The 14,564-nt window shown below is 46.0% G+C and overlaps 1 protein-coding gene across 2 annotated transcripts in view; it reads right to left on the bottom strand.

The window, feature by feature from the left end:
- Rpgrip1 (RPGR interacting protein 1) overlaps positions 1–14,564 on the bottom strand; it is a 57,972-nt gene that overhangs the window by 16,808 nt on the left and 26,600 nt on the right. Inside the window, exons 10-16 of one of the 2 annotated variants that reach the window (XM_057786162.1) lie at positions 14,126–14,268; positions 12,217–12,380; positions 10,585–10,728; positions 10,113–10,263; positions 5,881–6,333; positions 5,472–5,623; positions 4,121–4,463 (exon numbers count right to left, since the gene is read on the bottom strand). In XM_057786162.1, coding sequence (XP_057642145.1) covers positions 4,121–4,463; positions 5,472–5,623; positions 5,881–6,333; positions 10,113–10,263; positions 10,585–10,728; positions 12,217–12,380; positions 14,126–14,268 — 1,550 coding nt within the window. Of the gene's footprint in view, positions 1–4,120; positions 4,464–5,471; positions 5,624–5,880; positions 6,334–10,112; positions 10,264–10,584; positions 10,729–12,216; positions 12,381–14,125; positions 14,269–14,564 lie in introns of those variants that run through there. The other variant, XM_057786163.1, reaches the window with a different exon arrangement.

Below are 14,564 nucleotides of genomic sequence, written 5' to 3'. Positions count from 1 at the left end.
AGCCCTGCTTAGTAGGTGGCTCGCCTCTCCTCTTAGGCAGAAGTGTCTTTTAAAGAACTATGATGCCAGCCAGAGAGAGGTCTCGCGTACTCCCAAGGGCACTCAGACCATAAGGACTAGTTAGTGAAAATCTGGAAATCACTGCTTCAACCCTCTCCAGACAGAAACCAGACCCACAACCCCGAGTAAGCAAGGAAGGATGGCAGAAGAGAGCTCAGCTCCAGACCGCTGAAGCGGCCATCTCTGATGCTCTGAAAGCGGTGTGATTATGGGGGAGTGTTAAGTGTTGCTCAGATCTCCAGTCGCGAACTAAGAAACGAGTCTTTAGGGCTGGAGAGATGGCTCAGTGGTTAAGAGCATTGCCTGCTCTTCCAAAGGTCATGAGTTCAATTCCCGGCAACCACATGGTGGCTCACAACCATCTGTAACGAGGTCTGCTGCCCTCTTCTGGTCTGCAAACACACACAGACAGAATATTGTATACATAATAAATAAATAAATAAATAAATAAATAAATAAATATTAAAAAAAAAAGAAACGAGTCTTTAAACAAAGGCGAGCACTGGGCAGCACGGGAGAGTTTGTTGTTGTTGTGTTTGGTTTGGTTTTTGTGAGACAAGGTCTTGCTATATTGTTGGGCACCAAAGACACTCCACTTGGAGCTTGTTTTCTTCTTGGTAAAACTGGTCTTTGGGCAAAGAACTGCCTAGCCTTTCTGGGACATGAATTCATATCAGACCTTAAAGAAAGCTTAAGAAAAGAAAAGAAAAAGAGGGCTTCTAGACCAACAAAAATGGGAGTCAAGCACAGCTTCTTGGTAACAGCATTGTCTCTGGTGGGCTCTGTTTGCTGGCAGCGAGCAGAGGCACGGCTCCTTTAAGAGAGGCTTTCTGACTCAGCATTGGCAGCAAAAGGGGTGTGGCTTCTTTGAGAGACAGCTTCCTGGTTTATGCCAGCAGCACTAACAGCTTTGGCTCTTTCGGGAGGTTGAACACTTGAATGAGCAGAGTGCTGCAAGTTAATTGGTAGCTTCCGAGAGTTGGGGTGGTAAACATGGCTTCCAGAGCAAGCAGGAAATGGACCTCCGCCATGTTGGAAAGCCAAGCAGGGTGGAACCAATAGGCAAAGCAGCCGCTCTGCCTGCAACAGTTTACAAAGGTGATTGAAAAAGGATTACAGCCGGGCGGTGGTGGCGCTCGCCTTTAATCCCAGCACTCGGGAGGCAGAGGCAGGCGGATCTCTGTGACTTCGAGGCCAGCCTGGTCTACAAGAGCTAGTTCCAGGACAGGCTCCAAAACCACAGAGAAACCCTGTCTCGAAAAACAAAACAAAACAAAAAAAAAAAGAAAGAAAGAAAGAAAATGGATTACAGATGTGCAAGAAAGATAGATTCAGACAGAAATGCACCTCTGAAGGGTCATAGTGTGTCTAAAAATGTACTTGGCTTAAGAAAAAAAGAAAATTGGTATAAGCAGCTATAGAAAGAAATAGTTTTAAAATATAAAGAGACAGCAGCCAGGCAGTGGTGGCGCACGCCTTTAATCCCAGCACTCGGGAGGCAGAGGCAGGCGGATCTCTGTGAGTTCGAGACCAGCCTGGTCTACAAGAGCTAGTTCCAGGACAGGCTCCAAGGCTACAGAGAAACCATGCCTCAAAAAAACAAAAACCAGCCGGGCGGTGCTGGCGCACGCCTTTAATCCCAGCACTCGGGAGGCAGAGGCAGGCGGATCTCTGTGAGTTCGAGACCAGCCTGGTCTACAAGAGCTAGTTCCAGGACAGGCTCCAAAACCACAGAGAAACCCTGTCTCGAAAAACCAAAAAAAAAAAAAAAAAAACAAAACAAAAAAAAAAACCAAATAAACCAAAAAAAGATGGAATACACACAGAGTCTGGATGATGTATATTATTGTGTTTGTCTGGATGATGTATATTATTGTGTTTGGATGATCTTTATTATTGTGTTTTCTTTGAATTTTTTGACTGCAGAGAGACATTTGATTCTGGGGCTGCTAAGTTAAACCAACATAATTTTGACTTCAAAATTTGAGTCTAAGAATATGTTGCTTTGGAAAAGAGGCTCTGCTTTTGTTTCCACAGAGGATGAGAACCTGTGGATTTCTTCCAGGCTAATGTGGTTTGATGGAACAAGACCCCCCCAAAAAACGGTCTCCATGAACCCTAAAAACAACTTCACTCAACAAACAGCAGGAAACAGTTTGGAGAAAACTACACCCAAATTCCCAAAATGATTGTTTATAAATGTTTGTTTTCATTTAAAGGGGGATATGATATAGAAATGAATATTTTGCATTGGTATGGATTTTGGTTTATTGATACAAGTTTAAGATCAATTTTGTCATATATATATATTTCTACTCTTGTTTAAAGTATGTTTATACAGCTCATTTTAAAATAAAATGTATAATTAAAAATTGCAGGTTAATAGGTGTCATTTATAATAGTCAAACCTGTAGTCATGTTAGTTAGGTTTTCTAGATATACAGAGAGATATTTCAGATACATAATCTTCAGCACTTCAAAAACCTACAGAATATGGCATTTAAAATGTTTTAAGGAATTAGACTTTTCTTTACAATGAGCTATATCTGCTCCTGGCAGCACCAATTTACTTTTGAGATGATGGGCATTGGAAAAACTACTTATGGAGTTTATTGTTATTGAGGCAAGATTAGCCATTTGGGCAAGAAGCTGCTCTTGCCTGGACTGTTTGATGGTATGCTGTCTGAAACAGACATGCAGGACCCACAGAAATGACTGTTGGACTTGCCTAAAGGTGAAACAACCTTTCAAATGTTCTGCTTCATGGAAAAGTCTATCAGATACTACAGGCCTGTTGGCTGAAGATGGATGCCACGACGTTGCAGAAGAACTTTGGGTGATTGTCCAGGCAGCGAGATGTCTCTGTCAATTCTAGAATTTTGGAAGTTGCTTACAATGCATTTCCTGTTTACTTAGGTAATATTATATCTTTCTGGGGTCTTTGAAGAATTGAAGACAGTTATAATTTTCCTTAGTTATGATAAAAGATAAATTAGATATAAAACTTTAGACTCACAAAGAAATACTACAACTATAATTCTTTCTTGATAACTATTTTGTTATATGCAATTTTACATGTTAAAGCTAAAACCTTCCTTTTTATTACAGAAAAGGGGAGATGATGTAGGATTTCCTTCCTTCTGTATGCTGTGAATATGTTTTACTACCATTGGTTAATAAAGAAGGTGCTTTGGCCTATGGCAGGGCAGAATAAAGTCAGGCAGGAAATTTGAACAGAGATACAGAGAGAAAGTAGGAGAAGTCAGGGAGACGCCATGTAGCTGCTGAAGGAGACAGTCACCAGAACCTTCCCGATAGGCCACAGCCTCATGGTAATACAGAGATTAATAGAAGTGGGTTAATTTAAGATGTGAGAGTTATTTAAAAAGAAGTCTAAGGTAATAGGCCAAGCAAGCAGTGTTGTAATATAGTTTCTGTGTGGTTATTTGGGTCTGGGCAGCGGGGAACTAATGAGCAGTCTCTGTTTACACAAGAGAGCCCCGGATGGCCTGGAACACACTATGTAGCCAAGTGCTGGGCTTAACGGCACGAGACACTTTAAATAAAGTTTTCAGAAGCTGCGGGCTGACTGAGCAGCTGGAGGGAGCTAAAGAGCAAGGCAGTTGTAAATCTTTTGTTCTGTTGCTCTTGATAATGTCCCAGAATCCTTTCAGATGTTAAGAGAGACTGTTCTGGGCCAACACATCTCGGCAGGAAAAGGCGCTTACCACTCAAGTCTAAGAACTTGAGTTCAGTCTCCAGCAGTCACATAAAGATGGAAGGAAGGAAGGAAGGAAGGAAGGAAGGAAGGAAGGAAGGAAGGAAGGAAGGAAGGAAGGAAGGAAGGAAGGAAGGAAAGAACTGACCCTACAAAGTTGTCCCCTGGCCTCCAAGTACAATGGCTCACGCATAGACTCACATCATGTACACACACACACACACACACGTAATCAAGATAATTATTTTTTTAAATGGAAGAGCGATCACGACTATTCTAAGCCAGCAAGCAAAGAAAGTTGAGTGAGGCTGGGGGGAGAGAGCGCTGAGAGGCGACGCCCACCTCTGATGGGTTTGTTTTGTGCAAGAGGCAGCAAGGGCACGTGAGCCCTGCCAAGATAGGAGCCGGGCTCTGAGTCTTCGTCATCGAAAACGTATATAGACAGGGCCTCCCGCCTCAGATACTGGTCCAGGTCAGAGGTCACACGCACTGGGAACAGAGCCTGGTCTATAAAGTGTGGACTGTCGCTGGCTGGGACGACGGCGGTGTCATGGTCAGGAAAGGTGAAGAAGCGATACATGACATATGGGCTGGGCTGAGTTCCCAGCCATCGGCTCCGGAGACCGCAGCACCTGGTGATTTCAATCCGCAGTTCGTTCCGAAGTGTCCAAGTCTCGGATCTGAACTGGAAAGATGTTGATCTTGGACTCAGGGCAGCCTGAGCCACCGCCATAGGCAAGAACAGTGACCTAGAAACCTACTCTGCCAGGTGGTGAGGAAGCCTGATGACCATGGTCTGCCTGGCCCTGGCTGGCTCTGGTAGCTGAGGGGTAGCTCATCCTAAGTTTAACCCTACTGCACGATAAGAGATTGGAGCAAGCTTCGATCCCAGTTCCCACACAGTAGGAGAAGAGAAATGACTCCCACATGTAGCCCTGTGACGGCTACATGCACACCATGGCATGTACAAACATAATAAATAGTTTATGTTGTTCATTCATTTGAACTGAATATTAGATTTTATTCCATAGAAAGTTAGTGAAGCTATAGCAGCAGGAATATCTGAACTAAAGCTTAGAGAGGACAAAAATGATGACCAATGTGGGAGGAACTCAGCAGGTGTTCCCTGTGGAACAGTGTTGCAAGCTACACCAGGGTGAGGCTATGGTTAGAGTGAAAAGAATATTTGAAAGTTAATGGTCCCCAAATTCCCAGCTCTAGTGAAGACTGACTTACAGGACAGGAAGGTCACCAACTCGCTAAAATGAAGGAGGAGGAACCACCAGGCCAGACACCTAGAAACAGGCTGACAAGTGGGACTGACCTTGAAGTCAGTGTGGAGTAGGAGCTCTGTGTGTTAAGACTGAATCTGAGTTTTGCTACTGGGGAATTGTGAAAACCTGCTCAACTCCAGTCTCTGAAGGCATAGCCCTTCATTTCGGTGCCAGTCACTGAATGTAATAAAAATTACAACTCCATAAAGAGAATGATAGGGAAAAGCTGACTTGTTCACCACAAAAAAAAGTATCTAAGCATGGGCAGGAATTCATTTCTGCTCACGTCTCACGATGAGAAGACTGACTTTGATACAGCAGCTTCCATTCACAAGCACTCACAGGGAACAGGAAAGCAAGGCCTCTCAAGGGCTGCCTGGCTGATGACCTAAGATGCATAAGTACATCTTTTTTCTCACCTCATCCTTCTGGGCCTTCCAAGCTCCAAGCGCATTGACTGACAGGTAGGCCTGGGCTTTCTTTCGCTTATTGCAGGCCTGGAGGCTGGATTTTAGCGGCAAGCGCAGCCTCATCCAGTACTCTAACACCCCCAAGTCTTCTCCACCAGCTCCTGAATGGTGAAAGCGTGAAAGGCATGGAAGACAGAGTGTAGTGAAAGTCAAGGGTAGAGCAGAAGCCAGGCTGGTGAGGGCGTGACATCACAGCACTTGAGAGGCTGAAGCAGGAGGATTGTCATGAGTCCAGGGCCAGCCTGGGGGCAGAGGATGGGAAAGGGAAAATACCAGAAAGCAGCTTCAGGCTTTGGCGATTTCTTTGCTCTCTCAAAGCTTCTAGTCCTAAGAACTACAAGAAGCCAAAAGCACTTACCAGTAAGTGTGGCCAAACCATGGACTTTCTCCACAGTCTCTAGCACCTTGTCAAATGAAATCCATCCAGTTGCAAGGATATGATGCTCACTAGCCACGGCCTGATGGAGATCAAGCCGGACTGAAGTCTCTTGAAGGTAGTGCAAGAAAAGGGAGTCGGTCTGCACTACAAACTGGGAGGTAAAATCATAGAGGGGCTGTGGCCCAACAGAGAATGGGGTGCAATGGGCTTCAAAATCGTAGAAGGAATAAGTGCAGAACGTGGTAGGCTGGGTGTCTGCAGCCTGCATGAGGGCACTGGGTGTCAGGAAGGCCTGGTGGATGTGCAGTTCAAAAAGGTTCTCGTTTCGATGCAGCAGAGCAATGTCCACTTCATCCTCACCTCTGTGGGCTGGCAATGACTCCGGACACAATGACGGTTGCCGAGTGCCATAAGCAATGTCTCTGAGCTGCTCTACAGGGGGAAAGAACACTGCCTATGCATTAAAAGTTAGAGAGCTCATCCTTGGGATGGAAGATAAGTGGAAGGAAAATAAACCGTGGAAGGCCAAGCTGAGATTATTTCAAGAAACCACAAGATTCAAAAAGAAAAGCAACACAATGACAACCAGAAGTTTTGAATTCTCAAGGCCTCATGGGAGAGTACAAGTGAGGGGCAGGGAAGGGACCACTACAATCAGGAGATACAAGGCATCACACTAATGACATCGACTCCCATCAAGGGCCTGTGGATTCATAGGTTACTCTGGAAACAAACTGTGTTTCCAAAAGACTATGCCGCTAGCCTTGGAAAGGATAAGACATGGGAGTGTTCATCCCTGGTCACCTGGAAAGGCTGCCTGGAGCCAGCTCCGTTATGAGCTTGTTCTCTGTCCAGACATTGATTTCATTACAAGAGATCAAGAAATCCACCTTGAAACAAAAGGTAATGAGTTAAAATGTAAGAAAGAAAACTTACAGGAAAGAGGCTGAAAATACTGCCAAAGGGATATGAGACCTGGAGACTGGCAGAATCTGCACATCGTTCTCAAGGCCAACGATGGGAACACCTGAATCCTTACAGTGTGTTGATGGACGCCTTACTTTAAAAGTTAAATCTAGCTGGGCGATGGAGACACACACACTTTAGAGGCAGAGGCAGGCAGATCTCTGAGTTCAAGGTCAGCCTGATCTATAGAGTGAGTTCCAGGACAGCCAGGGCTACAGAGAACCCTGTCCCAGGGTGGGGGAGAAGACAAAGAAGAAAGAGTTAAATCAGAAGAATAAAAATTTCTGAGTATATCAGAATGTTTATCTATTGTTCGTTGTTTGTTGGCCTGGAGAGATGGCTCCATGGCTAAGAGCATGCATTGCTCTTCCAAAGCACCTGAGTTTCATTCCCAGCACCCACATAAGGTGGCTCACAGCTGCCTGTAACTCCGGCTCCAGGGCCTCCAGCATTCTCTTCTGGCCTCTGTAGGCACCTGCACACATATGCATATATTTCCAAACAGACAAATGCGTGCATGTAAGTGGAACTAAACCTAAATCGTTTGTTAAAGAATGGGATGTGCTGGTAGCTGAGAGATGGGCCAGTAGATAAGAACACTGGCTGCCCTCCCGGAGGAGCGCAGTTTGATTCCTGTACCTACAAGGCAGCTGCCCTCCCGGAGGAGCTGAATTTAATTCCCATACCTACAAGGCAGCTAGCTCGTGACTGTCTGAAACACCCGTTCTATTGGATTGACACCCTCTTCTCATCTTTGCCAGCACAAACATGGTGCACAGACATCCATGACAGCAAAACACCAATATAAATAAAAATTGTTATTTTATGTGCTCTGCCAGCATATATGTATGTATACCCCATGTTTCCTCAAGGACAGAGGAGTCTGGTGGATCCCCTGGGACTGGACTTACAGATAGTTGTTGGCCTCCCTGTGAGTTTTGGGAACTGAAACCAGGTCCTCTGCAAAAACAACAGCTGTTCTTAACTTCTGAGCCATCTCTCCAGCACCCCCGTGTCTTCATGTGAGAAGGTGGGCAGCAGAGAGGCTGTCAAGATGGGACAGTAGCTAAGTGTGCTGGCTGCTAAGCCTGGGGACCTGAGTTTGAATCTGTAGAGCCTACAAGATGGAAGGAGAGAGCCAGTTCCTACAGGTTGTCCTCTAACCCCATAAGTGTGTCATGTTACACAAAAACACACACACACGTGCATGCACACACACACATGCACGCAGTATATAAATGCTTTTAAAAAAGAAAAGGAAATATGGTACTGAACGCCCGTTCTCTCAGGACGAGGAAACAGAAAGGAGGATTGCATGTTTGACACCAGCCTGGATTACACAGCAAAAGTGTCAGGCTCAGAGGTGCACGCCTTTAATCCAAGAATTTGGCAGGCAGAGGTAGGTGGATCTCTATGAGTTGGAGGCCATTCTGGTTTACAGACTGAGTTCCAGGACAGTCAGAAAACCCTATCTTGAGAAACCAAAAGAAAAAAGAAATAACACAACTAAGTGGTATACATGGAAAAACTATTTTGCCTCACCAGAGGTCAAAGCACAGTAAATGAGCTGGGCAGTGGTAGCGCACACCTTTAATCCCAGCACTCGGGAGGCAGAGGCAGGCGGATCTCTGTGAGTTCGAGACCAGCCTGGTCTACAGAGCTAGTTCCAGGACAGGAACCAAAAAGCTACAGAGAAACCCTGTCTCGAAAAATAAAAAAAAAAATAAAAAAATAAAAAAAAAGCGCAGTAAATGAAAGCAGATGACCTTCAGTCACAGGTAAGGGTGTTTGCCCAGGACTCAATTCAAGTGAGGATCGCCTTTTTTTTCTCTATGTAGCCCTGACTGTCCTGGAACTCGCTCTGTAGACTAGGCTGGTCTTGAACTCACAGAGATCCGCCTGCCTCTCGCTCCCAAATGCTGGGATTAAAGGAGCACACAACTACCACCTGGCAGAGGACGACTGCCCTTTCATTTGGCAGCAGCCTTACCAGACTCACCGCTAGTGCTGTGCTCACGAGAAACCAGCTTATGACTGACTTTCTTGCCAGAAAAGAAAATCCACTCCACAGTGGCTCCTCCTATATTGAGGATAGCGACCTGTGTTCTGCTTTAAATGTCAGACTGTGGTGCGTTTGGTGAGGGTTAAGTCATCTCTCCCGACACAGCATAATAACAAAGCCTGCTTCTGGACACTCAAGGTAGAAACCAGACCCTGTTCCCGAATTGACATAAGAAGACAGCTCCCCTGCCTCTGCTAACATCCTTGTATTGCAACAGAGATTTTAGAGAAAAATCACAGGAAAAGCCGGGCGATGGTGGCACACGCCTTTAATCCCAGCACTCGGGAGGCAGAGGCAGGCGGATCTCTATGAGTTCGAGACCAGCCTGGTCTACAGAGCTAGTTCCAGGACAGGCTCCAAAGCCACAGAGAAACCCTGTCTCGAAAAACCAAAAAAAAAAAAAAAAAAAAAAAAAAAATCACAGGAAAGAATGACAGAAAATGAATGACAAAGATCTATTACCTGACAATAATTGCCGTGGAAGCACCACTGGTCTTGTTGAAATTCTCCAAAAAAATCAGATACTCAGGACTGGAGTGATGACTCAGAAATTAAGAGCACTGGCTGCTCTTCCAGAAGTCCGGAGTTCAATTCCCAGCAACCACAGGGTGGCTCACAACCATCTGTAATGCGATCTGGTGCCCTCTGCTGGTATATAGGCATGCATGCAGACAGAACACTGAATATAATAAATATTTAAAACTTAAAAAATAAAAAATCAGAGAAAGGAAATTACAAGCTGTGCATCAAAACCACAGAGGTAGGCTGGGCAGTGGTGATGCACGCCTTTAATCCCAGCACTTGGGAAACAGAGGCAGGCAGGGGAATCTATGTGAGTTCCAGGACAGCCAAGGTTAAACACAGAGAAATACTGTCTCAAAAAATAAAACAGCCGGGCGGTGGTGGCGCACGCCTTTAATCCCAGCACTCGGGAGGCAGAGGCAGGTGGATCTCTGGGAGTTCGAGGCCAGCCTGGTCTACAAGAGCTAGTTCCAGGACAGGCTCCAAAGCTACAGAGAAACCCTGTCTCGAAAAACCAAAAAAAAATAAAAAATAAAAAATAAAACAAACAAACAAACCCCACAGAGAAGAGAGGAAGAGAGCAGGAGAGAGAGAGAGTCAGGAGGATCAGTGTCAGTCATGTGACATCACCCAAGATGAAAACAAAGGACTCAAGACTTGCCAGATGCTGGAAGGCCGTGGCTTCTTAAGATACCTTCCAGTTGCTTTATGCGGCAGTTCTTGAGGTCTAGGAGGTGGTTCAGCCTCTCTAGCTTCTCCTTGTGGTCCCGATTTTCATTATCAGCCTTTGTCATCATCGCCTCTAGCTCCTCCTGGAAGAAAAGGGACGGTAAACTTTCCCCTGGGCCTCCTCGGCAGGAGGGTATGACCAGGAAGAAAGCTAAGCTCCCCATGAATCTTCACGCCCGGCTGCACTGGCAGCTCCCTAAGGTCTTTGGGGAGCAAGGAGCCTAGAAGTCCAGCACTTGCCTTTCATGAGCTGCTCCTTAGCTGACTTTCTGGGCCAGGGTGCGTGGGCATATGGGTCCCCAAGTTCTTCCACGGGCCAGGCATCGCTAACCACCAGCCCTAGAAACCTGGGCCTTCCCATATGCCAGCTCCCTGTCCCTTTCCTGGGCTGTCTTTCCTCGCACCTGATAACACACGTTGATTTTGCGCTGTAGGAAGAGCATGTCCCTGGTCTTTTCTAGTTCCAGTGTGGTCTCTGCGTGCGACACTTGCAACTCGCTTAGCATCTGGGACAGGTTGTTTTCTTCTTGAGCTTTCGGTTCACTGGACTAAAGAGTGAAAACAGAGGGAAAGCGAGAATAAATAGGACGGGTGCGGTCGTCACCTTCTCTCTAAAGCAGCTATGGAGAGCTGTAACAGGCCAGCAGCCAGTTTCCTTCAGAAAGGACGAGGTTTGTTGCATTTCACAAGGGCCAGTGTGTCAGTGTGTGGGTGACACGGTGCTCAGATAGATGGCTTTGGAGACTGGAGAGATGACTGCAGGGACAAAGTGCTCGCTGTACCAGTCCAGAGTTGCCCCTCCCCCCGCCCCGAGCTCCACACGTGCACCACGGCACATGTGCCCACACAAACTTGTCATATACATACACAAAACGATAATGAATAAAATCAAATGGCAGCTGGCTCTTCAGCCAATCATTTCAAGTCCGAGTCTAGGGACAGGAGACAGGTCTCAATGGGTAAGAACACTACCTTCTTTTGCAAAGGACCCAGGTTCAACTCCCAGAACCTACACGGCAGCTCACCGTCTGTAACTCTAGTTACAGGGGATTCAGTGTCCTCTTCTGACCTCCATAGGCACTGCACGCATGTAGCGCACATACATACATGAAAACAAAGCACTCATATGCATAAAGTAAAAATAAATAAAGAAATCTTTAAAAATGAAACAAAAGGGAGAGGCAGAGGCAGGCGGATCTCCATGAGTTCGAGGCCAGCCTGGTCTACAAGAGCTAGTTCCAGGACAAGCACCAAAAACTCCAGAGAAACCCTAGCTCAAAAATTCAAAAAGAACGCCGGGCGTTGGTGGCACACGCCTTTAATCCCAGCACTTGGGAGGCAGAGGCAGGCGAATCTCTGTGAGTTCAAGTCCAGCCTGGTCTACAAGAGCTAGTTCCAGGACAGGCTCCAAAACCACAGAGAAACCCTGTCTCGAAAAACCAAAAAAAAAAAAAAATTCAAAAAGAAAAAAAAATTTCGGGGGCTGGAGAGAGGGCTCAGTGGTTAAGAGCACTGGCTGCTCTTCCAGAGAACCCAGATTCAATTCCCAGGAACCACATGGAACTCTAGTTCCAGTGGATCCGATACCTTCACACCAATACACCAATGCACCAAAAATAAAATTAAATAAATAATTTTAAAAAATGAAACAAACGGACTAGAAAGTAGGCTCAATGAGTAAGAGCACTTACTGCCCCTGCTGCGGGCTAAGGTTTGTTTCCCAGTACCTACATGGTAATTCACAACCATCCATAACTTCAGTTCCAGGAAATCTAATGCCTTCTGCCAACTACCATGGGCACCAGTACACACATGGTGCACAGACATACATGCAAACACAACACTCACATATTAAATAAAATAAATAACTCTTTTTTTGAAATTTCAATGAAAAATAAGGAGTCTATTTTTGAGCGGTAAGGCATGGGGGTATTGGGTGGGGCTCACAAAACTCTTCCTACTGTGAGCCTCCTCGGCACTGTCTGGCCCCTTAACTTCTCCCTACTAGAGACCTCTCAGTAAAGTCGCTCCTTTACCTCTCCCTGAGGTATCTGTTGGAGCAGAGCAGGCCGACCATGCGGTTCAGACGGCTCTCCTGGAGACGGGGGCGCCGTATCTGTTGTCTGGAGACTCTCTTCTTCCCATTTATGTTCGTGACAGATGTTGGGAACTTCAAGCTTCAGATCTTCACCTTGATCTGCTGAGAAGAAGGGATGCCGAGAACAGAAACCAGTTATGGCTAGCACAGAACTGAATCAGTGATCTGAAACAATGTTTCTCTGTATGGCTTCAAGCTTTACAGAAAAGCAATTCCCTCTGCTGACACAAAAGGACCTCTAGCCAGCTGAACCTGTCAACCCAGGCCACACTTGTACTACTAAGCTGAAATCAAGATGATAGAAGAACATCCAAGAACTACTGTGGGATGGAGAGGGAAAGGAAAACAGGACAGTCACATGGCTGCCTGGGCGGGGTCGGGAGGAGGAGGGGATAGTGCAGATGGTGAACACCAGGGTCTTATCATTCAAAAGCACTCCACCAACTCAACTACATGCCCACCAAATATTACCTTTCTGATGGCAGTCCAAGCCAGTCTCTCACCACCTTCGCTTCATTGTGACTTCTGGCCATTCGTGCTCTGTAGCCCCCATCTCATACCCACCCTGACTGAAGGGAGGCTGGGGGTTGTGTGCACATTTTGGGGAAGTTACACGAGAATTCCTCGGATCTTGTAGGACTTAGTTTGTATTTTATGTATACCACAAGGTGCTTGGGATACGTTCCTAAGCTTTCTTATTTTATGGCTTCTGCCTGAAAGCTTGTTTGTTTGTTTGTTTGATACAGGGTTTCCCTGTGTAGCTCTAACTGTCCTAGAACTCATTCTGTAAACCAGGCTGGTCTCAAACTCAGAGATCCAAAGGCATGCACTACTGCCCAACATGAAGGCTCTTTCTTGTTGCTTGTTTTGTGTGAGACAGACAGAATCTCACTAGCCCAGGCTAGCTTCAAACTCTCCATCTTCCTGCATGTCCTGGGAGGCAAAGGTAGGGGCCTTGTGTTATCTTTCTTTTCCTATACTTTCTTATTTGAATAAACTAGGATCTAAAGACAAAATAAAAAAGACTATACAGCAGCATCTGAGACGGGATGAAGAGGACAGTCATCTTCTTGACAGTGTTTAAAAGCCTTTAAACAACCAGATGGTAGTGGCACACACCTTTAATCCTAGCACCCAGGAGGCAGAGGCAGGAGGGTCTCTGTGAGTTGGAGGCCAGCCTGGTCTATAGAGAGAGTTCCTGGACAGGCTTCAAAGCTACACAGAGAAACCCTGTCTCAAAAAAAAACAAAATAAAGAAACAAAATCCCCAGCACCAAATCAACGGGAAAAAGAGACAGAAACTAAAATGTTAGTAGAAGCCAGGAACCAATCAAGAGTTTTACTCAATTTTAAACATCAGGTGGAAAAAACAAAACAAAATTAAAACATGAGTGATTTTTTTCACTTATCTCAGAAATGACCAAATTAAAAACAAACAAATTCTTCTCTCTTTCTCTCTTTCCTTTTGATATTTTGAAACAGTGTCTCACTACGTAGCCCTGGCTGGCCTGGAACTCACAGAGATCCGCCTGCCTCTGCTTCTCAAGTGTTGGGATTAAAGGCATGTACCACACAGGGTGAGAAATCTGTTTTTAGCAAGACCAATAAAGTAAATGTTTAAAAGCAATAAATCAAAAATACTTGGGGCAAGGCATGTATGTCATGGGTGCAGGTGTCGTGCCTTCCTGGCTAAATAAGACCTAACTGCCCACGTTTTAATTTTAGTATCGATGACCCACAAAATACGGGATCATGTGGGGAGACTAGAGACATACAGGCCCAAGTTCCCACCTCCCAAGTCACACACAGAGACTGCACTTGAGAAAGCTCCTACAGGCCTGACCCACCTTTCTCGTTGGCTGCCTGGAGCAGGACTTTTGTTTCCTCCAGCCCAGGACCCAGCTGGTCTTGCGGCGGACAGGCTTCCTGCGGCTGCTGCTCTCTGAAGAGCTCCCCGCTCCAGGGAGGCGGAAGGCTGCTCTCCAGCAGGCTGAGAAGCGGAGGCGCGGTGTCAGGGGGCCCCTCCAAGGGGAAGGCTGCGGTGTCTTTGTTACACAGTTTCAGCATCTCTGGGACCGAGCTGATCGTTCCTTTCTCCACATGTTTTCTCTGCCCTGGCTTTATTTGTAACTGTCATTTGCCAACTGCTTTGGAACTTTTGGGCGGCATTGAGGGTGGCTCAGTGTTCCTTCTACTTAAGTCTCCAGGGTTCCACTGTGTGAGCACCCCAACCATTCATTTCTCTAGGAACTTCTCCAACAGGATGGCTTTCTTTAGGCAGCCAGT

This window comes from Chionomys nivalis, chromosome 12 (assembly GCF_950005125.1).
Source record: "Chionomys nivalis chromosome 12, mChiNiv1.1, whole genome shotgun sequence".
Lineage (NCBI taxonomy): Eukaryota > Metazoa > Chordata > Mammalia > Rodentia > Cricetidae > Chionomys > Chionomys nivalis.
This window is presented reverse-complemented; position numbering and strand designations above follow the sequence as displayed.